Source organism: Mobula hypostoma, chromosome 22 (genome assembly GCF_963921235.1).
Source record: "Mobula hypostoma chromosome 22, sMobHyp1.1, whole genome shotgun sequence".
NCBI lineage: Eukaryota > Metazoa > Chordata > Chondrichthyes > Myliobatiformes > Myliobatidae > Mobula > Mobula hypostoma.
Genome location: NC_086118.1, coordinates 56,735,067 through 56,751,448, shown reverse-complemented (window position 1 = coordinate 56,751,448; position 16,382 = coordinate 56,735,067). Strand labels below are relative to the sequence as shown.

General features: G+C 42.8%; 1 protein-coding gene across 1 annotated transcript in view; it reads left to right on the top strand.

Annotated features, from left to right (window-relative positions):
- The window catches only part of wu:fj29h11 (uncharacterized), a 160,580-nt gene that overhangs the window by 10,112 nt on the left and 134,086 nt on the right, over positions 1–16,382 (top strand). Inside the window, exons 3-4 of the mRNA XM_063030715.1 lie at positions 14,566–14,931; positions 15,272–15,637. Of these exons, the coding sequence (XP_062886785.1) occupies positions 14,566–14,931; positions 15,272–15,637 (732 nt within the window). The remainder of the gene's footprint in view (positions 1–14,565; positions 14,932–15,271; positions 15,638–16,382) is intronic.

Sequence of the window (16,382 nt, the reverse complement as noted above, 5' to 3'; positions counted from 1 at the left end):
GTGTTACTGTTTCAGAGGCCCTGTCCTGGGCCCAGCATGTTAGTGCAATTATAGAGAAAGCATGGCATTGCCTTTACTTCCTTAGAAGTTTGTGAAGATTTGGCATGACATCTAAAACTTATATACGTAGATGTGTGGTAGAGAATATATTGATTGGTCGCATCATGGCCTGATAAGGGAACACCAAAAGGGAAAAATTCCCCCAAAAAATAGTGGACATGGCTCATTCTATCAGGAAAGCAGCATCCATCATCTGGGTTCCCACCACCCAGAACGTGCTCTTTTCTTGTTGTTGCCATCAGGAAAAAGGTACAGGAGCCTCAGGACCCATACCACCAGGTTCTAGAATAGTTCCCTCAACCATCAGGCTCTTGAACCAGAGGGGATAACCTCACTCAACTTCATTCATGTTCTTGATATCTATCTATTATTTGTGTTTGTGTAATTTGTTGTCGTTTGCACGTTGGTTGTTTGTTCTGTTGGACATGGTCTTTCATTGATTCTGTTATATTTCTCGGAGTTGCTGAGTAGGCCTGCATGAAAATGAATCTCAGGCTGACACAGGTATAAGTACTTTGAACTTTGAAATAAACCCAGCTGGTCCTTGACTCCCCCACTGTAGGAAACGTTCTTTCCACATTGACTCTATCTAGGCCAGCCTTACTCAAGGCTTTTTGATTAAATAGCTGATTTCAGTTGGCAATGAGTTAATCATATCTGTCTGGAGGTAGAATCCCATGCCTGACCTGAGGAAATTATACTAATAACTTTTGCTTCCCTTGCAGGAGCTGCTAGTAGCTGAATTGCACAGTGCTCTTTCCTGAAGGCTCTCTCCTGAGCCCTCTGTCCGGCCTTTACCTGCCTGTGCAAGGGAGATCATTGCAACAGGCTGATTGTGGGCTTCAGTCTCTATCAAGCATGCTGGAACAGACGAATGATGTGCTCTGTTCACATTACAAAGAGCAAAATTTGATCGTTAATCCCGCCAGTAGGACAGAATCAATAAAGTATGGCTGCCCACCCATCAGCGCGACGAGACATTTGTCCTTGGTGAACCAAGTGCGGACTCCAGAACTCCCCCCGGGTAAGAAACAATGCCAAAGTAAATCTTTTAACAAACTACACATTTGTCACCATGTACAACCCTGAGATCCGTTTACTAGCAGGCATACTCAGTAAATCCAACAGACTCAATAGAATCAATGAAAGACCGGAAAGGGACCGGCAAACATTTGAAGCCCACAATCTGCTGGTTTGGCATTGTTCCGGTGATTTGCTGTCTGTAGCCCAGCAGTGCAGGCACTGAGTTCGAGGTTACTAGAACATTAACCTCAGTACTTGTTGTCTTTGTCAGCTGGCACCTTAGCTGCCTTGCAGTGGCTACTACTACTACTACGTCAACTCAGGCCTAGGGGGCTGGCGCCGGGCACGATGACGGACTCTCCACTTCTCCCTCTCCCTCATCAGTGTGTTCAGTTCATCTACATTAGCCGCGCCGCTGTCTTCTAGGAGCGTGTTGACCATAGTCTTGGGAGGGCGCCCAGGGTTCATCCTCGCGTGCTTGGGCTCCCATATGATGACTAGGCTGGCAGGTAGCTCGGGGTGGCGTAGACAGTGCCCCGCTAGTTGCAGTCTTCTCGTATCGATTTTAGTGGAGAGCATCGATAGGTCATTATAGAGCTCGACGTTTGTCATGTGCTGTTGCCAACTCACATCAAGAGCCATCCGGAGCATTCGTGTATAGCAACCATCTAGAGACTTTCACATCGTCTTGGTGAGTGTCCACGTCTCACAACCGTACGTGAGAATGGACTCTATGACTGATTGCAGTGGCTAGTGAGTACTTTTTCCTTTCTATTTTTACCACTGAGTTGATAATCTACAGCCTTCCCACGGAGCTCCACAGTAGCTCCTTGTGCGTTTTAAATAAAATCAGGACACACTCACTAGGAATCAAGCTGTACCCTTCTGTGGAGCTCTCCAAGCAGCAGAAACCCGTTGAGAGAAGCAGACCATGCACTTTGGGTTAATTTCACACAATTGTTAACTAAACTGCCCACTGTAATGTGTTTATCAGCCTGTCTGAGATCAAGAGCTCCCAGTAGTGATGTGGGTCACCCTGTTACCAACTTGAATGGACTTAGTTTAGTTTACTTATTTGGGGCAACTCTGATGCACCGTGAGACCACGGGAAGGGCCGTAGGCCATGGTCCACCTTCCTCATGATACATAGCCATTGCTTTGACGGTTCCATTCATTCATTTGAATTGTCCTGATGACTCTGTATGATATGGACCCTTAGTCAACACAATTCCTGACAAACAGTCCCAGTGAAAGGTGTTCCTTGGTCAAAGTCAATGTGACATGGTAATCCCCTTCTCAGACTATAGTCCTAGGTCAGTACTTTTGTTAGATAGATGGATATACTTTATTGATCCTGAGGGAAATCGGGTTTCGTTACAGCCGCACCAACCAAGAATAGAGCATAAATATAGCAATACAAAAACCACAGACAATCAAACAACAAAATGCAAACTATGCCAGATGGAAATAAGTCCAGGACCAGCCGATTGGCTCAGGGTGTCTGACCTTCCACGGGAGGAGCTGCAAAGTTCGATGGCCACAGGCAGGAACAACCTCCCGTGATGCCCAGTGTTGTATCTCGGTGGAATATGGCCGGAGTCCAACAGCAAAAAGTTCAATATCCAGTCTACAAACATGTTCCTCAATCGTAATATGACCCAGATTGCGCCATCCGTTGTTATCCGTTGTGTGTATGGCAATGGCTTTCCTTGCTGGAATAGCTTACACTCACCTTGAAAACTTTTCCACTATTACCAGCACGTCTGAGTATCCCTGACACTTTGGTAAAGTAATGTAATCAACTTGCAGTCGCAGTAATGGACCTGTTGGGGCATGAGCAATTAGTTGTGGCAGCTTCTCCGCTGTTGCAGGACTCTGATCTTTGGTCCGAAACTTTGGATTTCACCACCAGTGGGAGATTGTGATCATCTTGTCCACTCCAATGTGTCCTAGGGCAGGGGTCCCCAACCTTTTTTGCACTGCGGACTGGTTTATTATTAACAATATTCTTGCGGACCGGCCAACCGGGGGGGTGGGGGGTAGGGTTGGGTTGCCAATGGACAAAGGTAGCAGTCAAATGCGTTGTGTTTACCCCGAGAAAGACTACAATGACCATGAAGCATTGCGCGGGCACCAGTGCGCATGTGTGTACGTACCGCTTTTTTTCCTACAAATCGTTTTTGGCGATTCTGTGCGGGGGGGGGGTTGTTAATCACGACCGGAATATATGTGATAAGTGGCTAATACACTCAATTTCATTTCTAAAAGGGTTTATCTAACCAATTTAATATTAAACACACAACACATATTTTCCTCACATGAATATAGTGATAAGTCAATTATCAGGGAAGGACAGGGGAGCTTGAAGTAAGTGTTGAACAAATTTCCAGTAGTAGAGGCAGGTTCAATACTATCATTTAAAGAGTAATTGGACAGGTATATGGACAGGAAAGGAATGGAGGGTTATGAGCTGAGTGCAGGTCGGTGGGACTAGGTGAGAGTAGCGTTCGGCACGGACTAGAAGGGCAGAGATGGCCTGTTTCCGTGCTGTAATTGTTATATGGTTATATAAGTCAATAGCATCATAACATTTTAAGTAACGTTTGGATATTAAACACACAGCACATATTTTCCTCGTATGAATATATAAAATCATTGCAACACACCAATATCGCTGAATCAGTGGGAACCCTGGGCTTGTTTCCCTGCAACAACACGGTCCTATCGAGGGGTGATGGGAGACAGCGATACTTGAAGGGGGTTCCTTATGTCCAGTCTATTCCGCAATTTAGTTTTGGTTGCATTCATTGCAGAGATATGTTGGAAATGGAAGCAACATTTTCAGTGCTTTCGTGGCTATCTCAAGATATTCAGCCATGACTTTGATCCGGAATGCCAGCAGAGATGTTATGTCAAACATACTTTTCAGCCCGCCGTCATCTGCAAGCTTGAGCAGTTGATCTCCTTCCCGCGCTGATATGGATGATGCGCAGGTAATGACCTCGCGTGCGTTCAAGCTCAACAGTGGGCGTGACAGGGAATGAGGAAAGGTGCAGCTGACTAATATCGCCAAATCATATTGTTTCCTCGCGGCCCAGTAGCACATGCTTTGTGGCCCGGTACTGGTCTGCGGCCCGGTGGTAGGAGACCGCTTTCCTAGGGAGTATATCTGCTATGCGTAGTTGTGGCTACCAGTCTGTGACTAGTGCCCTATCTCCTTGCACAATCAGGTTTAGTTTCACACCAATCTCCATCCAGAACCACTTCTCGTCCTTAGAGCATTGAGTTTCATGTATGCTTGTCTGTGATAAGGAATTCAAATCTGTTTCCATAACTTCAGTGGTCATGTGTTCTTGGTACTTTAAATTATTTTGTTTCTTATACTCTCTTCCTTTCCGACGCTACCTCCTACATATATTGTAGATACTATAATTAACCTTAATCCATGTCAGAAAGGTGTAACGGCTATTATTTATAATACTATTATGAAACCTAGGAAAGCTCCATTTGATAAGATTAGGTCAGATTGGGAAAAGGAATTGGGTCTTCTTATTCCGGTGGATGACTGGGCGCATATTTTACAACTAGTTAATACTTCCTCTATCTGTTCTAAACACTCCCTAATTCAATTTAAAGTTGTCCATAGAGCACATATGTGTAAAGATAAATTAGCTTGTTTTTATTCTCATATTAACCCTTTTTGTGACAGATGTCATGGGGAGATAGCTTCCTTAACTCATATATTTTGGGCCTGTCCTACTCTGGAAACTTTTTGGAAAGACATTTTTAATATTATTTCAAAGGTATTGAATATAGATATTTCTCCCCATCCTATTACTGCTATCTTTGGATTACCTAAAATTTCCAGTAATCTCTCCCCTTCAGCCCGTAAATTGATTGCATTTCTTACTTTAATGGCGAAAAGATGTATTTTACAACATTGGAAGGAGATTAATGCTGCAACTTCATTCTTTTGGTTTTCCCAGACGATACTATGTTTAAATTTGGAGAAAATTAGAAGTAATCTTTATGATTCTTCAGTTAAATTTGACAGACTTGGAGATCTTTTATTCAACATTTTCATTTAATGTAACTTTTTTTTTTCTTTCTCTGGCCATATCTATGTTCCCTTCTTGCTTTTTAACTTTTTAATGGAGGTTGGGTTTGAGGACGTGATTGTTTTAAGTTGTTTAACTCTACTTGATACCTAGTTAGCCCATTGCTTTGCTTTGATTTTTAGATTAGTTGCACGGTGGGGTTTTTTTGGGTTTTTTTTCCTTTTCCTTATTGACATGTTTGAAAATTAGTATACTATTATATTACCTTGTTATTTTATATCTAAAGTGCACTGTTTGTACTAACTTTTTTTTGTGTATTAATATCTCTTGTAAAGTTATATTGCAACTGTGTATCAGTGCCTATATGGTTTACCTTTTGTGTAATAATTCAATAAAAAGATTTTTTTTTAAATTTATTTTGTTTCTTTTACTCCTCGTGCTGCTTATTTTACAATTTCATCTATGAATACATTGTATTCATGTTGGCTTTTACTCTTTAATGCAGCCTCTTCTGATAGCATTTGTATATCATTCATTAGTTGTATGAGCTGGCCAATCTTGATTGGGGTTCCTACAGCTGTAAGAAATCCTCTTTACTTTCATGTTTCCAAAGCTACTCCAGAATGCATCAAGAATCATGTACATGATAGCTGATCTTCTTTCTGCCACCTTACAGACTTCAGTCAGGGCTTTCAGTTCTGCCTGTTGCAGAGAGGCACCAGGAGCCATGCTTCCTGGTGTGAGTACTTCAGTTTTGGAAACAATGGCCCATCCACCCATTCGAACTTCACCCTCGGTCTCCGAGGAACCATCAGTGCGCAGAATCAGATCTGCGTTCAGTAGAGAGTCTCTTTGTACCGATTTGCATCTTCAGGGCATGTTATTGTCCTTCCACAGTCATGGTCGTGATAGACCTCCATGTCCAGTGTAGCTGGATTCACTAGACTTGCTCGCAGGATGAGATTAGGTGCCTTGTGAATAGTACACCATTTGGGCCGCTGAGCAGCTGTTACTCGAGAGGCCCTATTCATTGTCGGTAAGGTGTGTACTGAGTATGGTGTTGTGACTGTCAACAAAGTCAGTGGAGAGACACTGAAGCTGGTGGATAAAGAAGTCTTTATTCAGCACACAAGTGGGCATCATGCTGAAAACACTCGCGGAAGAAGAGGCCTCCTAAACTCAAAGTACATCACATTTTTATACTCTTAAGGTAAATGGTAACTCTACAGTTACAATGACGTCATTTACTTTAATACTTTGGGTTGACAATGCTTCATTTAAGTTACATATAGTTTTCAAGTACCTAAAACTTCACTCTAGATTACCACTGGTTAATCACCACTGTCTCTGAGCTGCATTCATGCATATGCAGACATCTCAGGTGATTGGGTGTTTCTTGGTTTTCAATTAACCCCAGTCTGCAGCTCCAGGAAGATCATTGTTCTGATCTGTGTTTTAAACTCAATCTACAATCCACATTCAGATTTGAAGACTGATTGCTGTTGAAATTAATACCTGCTATATTCCATAACTCTGGAATATGCCCTAACAAACGGATATTGAACATTTAAAACTTGATTGAGCACAATGCTAGCAACAGACATGACTACCAGGTAGGCTGCCTGCACTGCTCGTAAACATGGTCCCCATCCTAATAGTAGGTTATCTGATTTGACAGATTAATAACCAACAGGATGCTGTCAGTCTCCGTGTTCCTGAGTCAAGATCGTTGTCGTGTAGCCACTTTTTTCGTTGATGTACAGGAATTCCTAATGCAAGGACAGTACATAATGTTGCCTTTAAAGTTTGAAATGCTCCTAGTTGTTCTTCATTAAGAGTCACAGAGTCCTCTGTATGCTTATTGCCCTTCACTAGATTGTTGAGTGGTGGTGCAGTTTCAGCATACAATTCAACCCATACTCCGTTAGTTACACAAACCCAGAAACGATTGGAGTTGTAGGTGGTTTTGCTGATTTGATGGCCGCCTCATAATCCTCAGCGCTGGTGAGGCCTCATCTGGAGTATTATGACCAGTTTTGGGCCCCTTGTTTAAGAAAGGATGTGCTGACATTGGAGAGGGTTCAGAGTCAGATGTTTCTAGGATTGAAAAGTGTGTCATATGAGCACCAATTGAAAGCTCTGGGCCTGTACTGACTGGAATTTTGTAGAATGAGGGGGGAATCTCATTGAAACCCATTGAATGTTGAAAACCCTTGATAGAATAGATGTGAAGAAGATATTTCTTTTGGCAGGGGAAGTCTAGGTCCAGAGGGCACGGCCTCAAAATAAAGAGACATCATTTAGAACTGAGATGAGGGGGAATTTCTTTAGACAGAGGCTGATAAATCTGTGGAACTTTGCGACTGGCAGTCAGGTCACTGGGTGCATTTAAGGTGGAGGTTGTTGATTCTTCAGATCACGAAAGGTGATGGGGAGAAGGTAGGAGAATGGAGTTAAGAGGGAAGTAGGTCAGCCATGATGAAATGATGGAGCAGACTGGATGGGCCGAATGGCCCGATTCTGCTCCTGTGCCTTGTGGTCTTGAGTTATTACTTGTTGCAGTTGTGCCTTGTCCAAATTTGAGTCGTGACCTTTGGAGATCTATGCTGATCTGTGGTGTTGGATGCAATCAAATCATCAACCACATACTGTATGATAACTGAATCAGTGGTCGGTAAATCCCTCAGATGTTGTCTCAGGGCCATGTGGTAGACAGTGGGGCTGTCGTGGAGCTCTTGTGGTAGACTCGTCCTTTGATGTTGTTGTTGCTGCTGTAAAAGCCAATCATGGTTGATGTTTGAGTGCCACTGGTATGGACCAGAATCCAGTGGCCATATCAATAACTGTAAACTACTTCTGTGATGGCTTCAGGGCATTCAGAATAGCATAGGAACACAGATTTCTTTCAAAAGTGTTGCTTCCTCAGATATATATGTTTTGTTTATGATAGACCAGTTGAAGCTAAAGAGAAATATAATTTCAGATTACTTGTATCGCGTAGAAATCTGAAGAAACAAGAAACTAACTTTTATTGAATGTAATGTCTTTAATTGCATAACGGTGCTGATGCTTTGCAACTAAGCTAAAAATGTTTTGTTGTTGATTTTCTTAGTACTCAGTGTCTGAGGCTTCTCGCTTGAGTGTCCAACAATAATCAGACAGCATTGATGGATTCCAGTTGCCCTGATACAGCTTCTCCACGACTGCAATGTCCTGGTGAAGCCTCTCACTGTGCTTGTCACTGATAGCACCGAGATTTGCAGGGAAGAAGTCTAAATGGGAAAGCAGAAAATGAACCTTTAGTGACATGTTGCCCTTCATGGTTTTGTATGCTTGAAGCATGTTGTCAACCAGCTGCACGTAGTTTGGTGCTCTGTAGTTGCCAAGAAAATTTTCAGTAATATCCTTGAATGCCTTCCATGTGATTTTCTCCGGTCCCACTAGAAATTCTTTGAATTGCCTGTCATTGATAATCTGATTTGTGGATCAACAAAAATGCCTTCCTTCATCTTGTCATCTGTTATTCTGATTTGAATTATGAATTGAAATAACAAATATAGGCAATTTAAAAAAATGGTGCACAATAGGCAAATTTCATGGTTATTTTCATGATCTGCAGCCCAAAATCCATAAGATATACCCAAAGGTATTCAGGAAGCAAGATCTTTGTTGTGCAGTGTAATTGATGAATCGGCCACTAGCGGGATTAACTTGTCAATACATTGCCTAGCATCTCTAAAATCCACTGTCAGTCTCCAGGTACCATTTACTTTCTTAACAGGCCAGACGGTAAAATACCTTCTGTGGATATTCTGCTCAGAGGATGCTACTTAATACAAGGTGGCATCTTCCCAGTAAACTTAACACAATTAATTTCCAGTTAGCCAAGTGGGATGGTTAGTTAGATCTGATTTGGTTAAACGCATGAGATTCCAGGGGAGTCCCCTCCATAAACTGAAGGGTACAGTTTAAAGTTAACAAGACATTAATTCCTAGAAGAGGTTGTGAGATGTCTCCCACCCAAAAATGGATTTCTCATTCAAGATTCAAGTACATTTATTGAATCTTGAATCCGTATCTAATAAGAATTCAGCACAATCATTTCCAATTAGTAAACTAATATGAAGTTCTGCAGATGCTGGAAATCCAATGCAACATACAAAAATGGCTGGAGGAACTCAGCAGGCCAGGCAGTGTCCATGGAAATGAATAAACTGTTGACATTTCAGGCTGAGGCTCTTCATCAGGATATAGAAGCTGTTTGCTTTTTTTGCTCTATCAAGGCAAACAAAGGCTGTAGGGAAGGGAGTCGACTGTACCTCTTCCTAGAGATGCTGCCTAGCCTGCTGCGTTCACCAGCAACTTTGATGTGTGTTGCTTGAATTTCCAGCATCTGCAGAATTCCTCGTGTTTAAGGGAAGGGAGTAATCATTTTTTTTTCAATTAAACAATACTTACATAATATTTGAAATTATTGAAGTTGTGTTGTCAGGTCAGGGTTGCCCAAAATTTGAGGGGCAGAGGACTGAACTTGTCTATCCTGTTTTTGATGCCAACAATTTTTAGTTTAGTTCAAAAAATGCCCTTTTTACCGCAATATTGACATATTGCTGTTGGGGGTTGGTGTGACTCAGACTGGGGTTGCTATGATTCATTCACCTGGTGGTTTCTAGTCCTGCTGTTTCTGTTGATTAATGGGTGTTGGTTGTTGACTCACTTGCAGTAGGTATGCCTGTTGTCAGTGGCTGATGATCAACAGGTAGCAGCCCCAACTATAATGATCTTACTTCCGCTTCAGTATCTGGTTCTACTTGTTTGGTGGCTTGCACTAGCTCACTATATGGAGCACCGGTTTCACTTCAACTCAAGGTTTTTGCAGCCTCATCATTTTGGTGGTACCTGATGTCAAGGGACCCTATGTGGATTCCTCCATGTTTTGTTTATTTACTGCTGGAAACGCTGAGTCGCATTCCTTGTACAGTAAGTCCCCGGGTTAAGAACGCCCAACTTACAGACAACTCATACTTATGAACAGACTGCCATAAAGCCTATTATATTAAAAATTTGTCAGCTCGAGGAAGGAGAACACTGTCCGCCATTTTAAGTCGGATCACGTTGCCGTTAACACTGTGTTGAGTGTGTAACTTTGTATTTGGCTTAAATTTTTCTCACCCTTGTAACCATGCTTCCAAAGGGTAAATCTGATGCAAGTGCTGGTGATGCATCAAAGAAAAGGAAAACGATCACAATTGAAAATAAAGTGGAAATAATAAAGTGATCAGGAAGAGGTAAAATGCCATTGGTCATTGGAAAAGCGTTAGGCTACAGTCGGTCAATGATCGGAACAATTTTAAAGGATAAAGTGAGAATAATGCAGCATGTGAAAGGCCCTGCCCCGATGAAAGCTACAATTATTACTAAGCAACGCAGTGGTTTAATTATTGAAATGGAAAGGCTATGATAATTTGGTTAGACGATCAAAATCAGCGTAATATGCCTACTAGCCTTACTTTAGTGCAAGGAAAGGCTCGAAGCCTTTTCAATGATTTAAAAGCTGCATGTTCAGCAAGTGAAGGTGATTGTGATGAAGAATTTGTTGCAAGTAGGGGATATTATTATGTACTGTATTATTATGTTTAAGATGTTTTAGTGTATTTGGAAGTGTTTCTTAAGTGTTTTATATGCATGGAAAGGTGAAATATATACTATCTACTAAGACAAACATTTGACTAACTGACGCTAAATAAGAACTGTATGTACCTGTTCCAACTTACCTACAAATTTGACTTAAAGACAGACTTAGGAACGGATCTCATTAATAACCCAGGGACTGCCTGTGTTCAGAAACCTCCTTGGAAATCTTTTACTTGCACTCAACCGCTATCCTCCAATCAGTCTGTTCTTCCATCCACCTCTTAACAGCATTCCAACCACCTTGTAGCTTTTGTTTATCATTCCCATGCTGTCGTCAACTCTATGAGTCAACTGATTTGCTGAGAAGACAATGTAGTAGCCAAGATATGGATGCTATCATGTAAGTGCAAGTTGTATATGTTCTTTCTTTCTTTTTTTTTCCTGTGTGCCTGCGTGCGTGCGAGTCTGTGCGTCTGCTTGTCCGTGCGTGCGAGTTTGTGCGTCTCCATGTCCGTGCATGCGAGTCTGTGCGTCTGCGTGTCCGTGCGTGCGAGTCTGTGCGTCTGCGTGTCTGTGCGTCTGCTTGTCCGTGCGTGCGAGTTTGTGCGTCTCCATGTCCGTGCGTGCGAGTCTGTGCGTCTGCTTGTCCGTGCGTGCGAGTCTGTGCGTCTGCTTGTCTGTGCGTCTGCTTGTCCGTGCGTGCGAGTCTGTGCGTGCGTGCGTCCGTGATGATGCCTTTTTCATGGCTTTTTACAAGGCGCGGAGCGAGGGAGAGACTGTGTGGCGGGCCACTCTTCACACAAACATTCTCGCAGTATTTTCCCTTTTATTTTACGAGGTCGAGTTGCGATCTCGACACTCAACCCGGCACGGATGGAAAGCGTACTTGGGAGCGGACCCAACTAGTTTTGAACCTGGGAACCTCCGCTCCTGGGTCCGGCGCCGATGTCGTTGTGCCACCAGCCGGCCCTTTATATGTTATTAATATGTTGTTTAGCCCAACTCTTTAGACTTCTTTTTTGTTGGGATGTGAAACCTTCTTGACCATTTATCAATCTTTTCCGGTTCAGGTGGTTAATGAAAAACCATCTGTTTCCTGTAGGTTCCATCTCCAGCCCTGCATGTCTTCACTTCCTTGGTCTTTATTGGGGCAGGTGGTGATATGGCTGCCAATCCTATTGTTTCATCATTGTCATCCTCGTTTGAGTCACTAGGGGTTGCTGTATGCTGTAAAGTCCATGTCATGTCCATTCCGTAATTCCTGCAAGTTGTAGTGCTGCCTCAGATGTCTGTGCAATGTAGGAGCAGGGTCACTGGGAAGACCACTCTCTTAATGACATGGTTACCAGTTTGTTGACCTTTAAAAAGAAAAGAACAACAAATGACTTTTCCAAATAGAATTTCAAATGTTATATTTCGGCTTTAATCAGTCAAAACTAAAAAAACATCAGGGTCCATGAACAATCAGAATCTGGTTTAATATCACTGATAAATGTCGTGAAATATGTTGTTTTGCAGCAGCGGTACAATGCAATATATAATAATAAAAACTATAAATTACAGTAAGAAATACATGTGAAACTATATTAAATAAGCAGTGCATAGTGAGTTAGTGTACATGGGTTCATTGTTTAGAAACATGATTGTGGAAGTGAAGAAGCTGTTCCTAAAACATTGAGTGTGTGTCTTCAGACTCCTGCACCACCTCCTCAATGGTAACAATGAGAAGAGGGCATGTCCTGAGTGAGGGATGATGGAGCTGGCAGAGTTAATAACTCTTGGCAGCCTTTTCTGATACTGTATAGAGCCACTCCCCCTCCACCCCATACCAGACGGTGATCTAACCATTTAGAATCCTCTCAATTATACATCTGTAGAAACTTGCAAGAGTCTTTGGTGACATATCAAGCCTCCTCAAATTTCTAATGAAATACAGCTGCTGTCGTGCCTTCTTTGTAATTATAATCAATATCCTTACATCATAGAACAGAGTATAGCTCCTTGAATCTGATCCATTGGTTAGTGAAATCATGGTTGATCGGATTGTTATTTTAACTCCTTTTTATTGGCTGGCCCCAATAGCCTTTGATTCTTCAATGGACCAATCATTAGGCATCAGTATACCTAATGATAGGCCCAGGTTAGAGCTATCCAAAGCCTCAAAACCTTATGAGAGAAGAAGTTCCTCCTCATTTTACTCTTAGAAATGGGCATCCTTTTATCTTGAGACCATGTTTTGTAGTTCTGGATTTCATCCATTTCTGCAGACGAGATTGCGGATGTTAGATTTTTCAGCAACCAGAAATCTGCTGGACGAACTCTGGGTTGAGCAGCATCTGTGGGGGAAGGAAATGTCATTTGCTAATTGTCCACGGTGACGATGGTTTTCAACCTGCTGGGTTCCTCCAGCAGATTATATCTTCATTCACTTGACCTTGACACTGTCTTCAACTGCATTAGACTGCTGAAGTGAAATAGTCTCCTGAAATTCTCCTGTAAGGTTCAGCCACATCGAATAGGGAAGGACTCGAAGTTGTAGGGAATTAAGGTTCATTGTTTTGGATGTGAGGGAAATGAAATGAACAGAGTGCAGGAAAGGGGAAATAAAAACAACATGATTTTATATTAAAGCATGTTCGATGTAAATATACAAAAATTAGAACATTGCATTAAGGCATAGAACAATTGGACAAGTGTGAAGTTCTGAAATGCAAAGGAATGTTTCAGATGAGGGATGTATGAATGATTTATATATGAAATATGCAGAAAATCTTCACTAGCTTTAGTCTAAAGTAGTGGATTACTTTTGAAATCATTATTTGGTTAAAAAAAAACTTTAAGGTTGCTTATACCCACAAGTGGAAGGAGTGCTACGCCTGCCCATTCAGAGCCCCAAAGAGTCCTCTGAGTGAGACATCGCTTCACCTGCGAATCTGCTGGGGTCGCCTACTGTATCCAGTGCTCCTGATGAGGCCTTCTCTACACTGGCAAGAACTGACGTAGATTGGGGACCACTTTGTTGAGCAACTTTGCTTCATCTGGATTTCCCAGTGGCCAACCAGTTTAATTCCAATCCCCATTCCCATTCTGACATGTTAAGTCCATGGTCTCCCCTGCTGCCACAATGAAGCCAGTCTCAGGGTGGAGTGGTAACACCTACACTCCATCTAGGTAGCCTCCAACTTCTGGTGTTTTCCTCCTCCCCCTTCCCTCCTCTTCAATTCCCCACTCTGGCCCCTCTCTTATTTCTTCTCACCTGCCTATCATCTACCCCTGGTGCCCCTCCTTCCCTTTCATCCACGGCCCACTCTTCTCCCCTATCAGATTCCTTCTTCTCCAGCCCTTTAACTTTCCACCTATTACCTCCCGGCTCCATGCTTCATTCCCTCGCTCCTCCAACCTATCATCTGCCAGCTTGTAGTCCTTCCACCTCTTCCCTACCTTCTTCCTCCTTCCTTTCTAGTCTTGGTGAAGGGCCTTGGCCCAAAACATCAACTGTTTTTTTTTTATTTCCATAGATGCTGCCTGACCTACCGAGTTCCTCCAGCAATTCTTGTGTGTTACTCTGAATTCCCAGTGTTTGCAGAATCTCAAACATGAGAAAGTGCAGATTCTGGAAATCCAAGGCAACACATACGAAATGCCGGAGGAACTCAGCAGATCAGGCAGCATCTATGGAAATGAATAGACGGTCAATATTTTGAGCCGAGATCTTTCTTCTTTTAAGATTCTTGTTTAAAAGCAGATGTTCATCTTACCATTTGTGACAAGGGTTTTTTCTTTTCTGCAGATGATCAGAAGGTGCTTTTGAAAAATGAGCTGCAAAAGCTGGTTGCGTTTTATCCTGAAGGCGTCAATGTAACGAGACTAGCCAAGAAATATAGAAACAGATACCGGAAGGAGCTGAAGATATTAGACTATGGATTTGAGTCCATAGAACAGATGGTGAAATCGATGTGTGATGCTCTGTCTCTGATACCTGGTACAACTGGCTTCAATGTTATCGCCAAACAGAATACAGTGCCAAACATGGCAAATGCTAGTTCGCAGATTCCAGTCACCTCTTTTGGGTTATCTAAAACTCAGTCTTCGGAGGGTTTCAGTTCCGAACTTCTACCCTCTCTGACGCCACATCCAGATCCAAAATCTTCATTAGGTAATGCAGCCAGGTTTCACGCTTACTCATTATTAACTCTGATCTCAAACCTCTGCTGCCTTGTGGCTGTACCCACTCATGGGGAAGGCTTTGGGAGTAAGTGCCAAGGCAACTGTGGAGGCCAGGTCATTGGGTGCATTTAAGGGGAAGGCTGGGTGTGAAAAGTTATGGGGAGAAGGCTGGGGAGTGGGGTCGCGAGGGAAATGGGTCAGCCATGATGAAATGGGCAAGTAGACTCGATGGGCCAAATGGCCTAATTGTACTCTTGTGTCTTATGATCTTATGTTTAAAATTGGGTGTTCATTTCAAGCTTATGATGAAGGAGCTTTGTTTTCCACAGATGATCAGAAAACACGTTTGAAGAATGAGTTGAGAAATCTCATCAGGACTTTCCCCGAAGGCATCATTTCAAAGAAGATCGCTGACAGATATAAGAATAAATACTGGAAGGAATTGAAAATATTGGACTACGGATTTCAGTCAGTTGAAGAAATGGTGAAATCAATGCCTGATGTTCTGTACGTGACACCTACTGCAAAAGGCTTAAACGTTAAAGCCAGGAAGATTGCAAAGACAGACAAGGCCAACGCAAGTTCGCAGATTCCAGTTGCTGCTTTGGGTTTGTCTGAAACTCAGTCTTTGGGTGATTTCAATTCGGAACTTCCACCCTCTCTGACACTGTCTCCAGATCCAAAATCTTCATCAGGTAATGCTGTCAAGTTTCACATTTACAGATATATCAAATATTCTGTCTCTTATGAATGCTTGGGTCTTAGTCTTAAAGTTACCTGAGATGGACCCACGACCATCTGGAAGGACGAGAACAGCAGATACCTGAGAACACCACCAGTTGGAAATTCCCCTCCAAGTCACTCACCATCCTGACTTGGGAATATATTGTTGTCCCTTCATTGTCGCTGAGTTAAAATCATGGAATCCCCTCGCTAACATCACTGTGGGTGCACCTACACCTCAGGGACTGCAGCGGTTCAAGAAGGCAGATCATCACCACCTTCTCAAGGGGCAACTAGGGATGGGCAATGAATGCTAGTTTAGCCAGCGATGCCCACATCCCGTAAATGAATAAATAAAAAAGACTTCACCTCAACCGCCCCCCCCCAACCCATCCTCCATGAGTATCTGTTTGAAAATGAAGGAGCATTAAATAGGCCTCTGGCCTTGAAGCTCAGTTACAGGAGCACCTGGAGGCCTAGTGCAAACCGCAGGAAAACACGCAGTGTCCCAAGCAAGTCACTCGGGTACCATCCGCCCCCCTTGTGCTGGAGTCAGTGGATCACTCTTCACCTCAGAACCTCAAAAATGGGTTCAAGGCGTTGTTGGCTCGGTGACAGTGTAAGAAGCAACAAAATTGCAGTCACCGGCTTCAAAAAACTAAACAGCTGTAGCAATTTCAGAATGATCCCAGGACATGAGGGACCCATTATCCACAC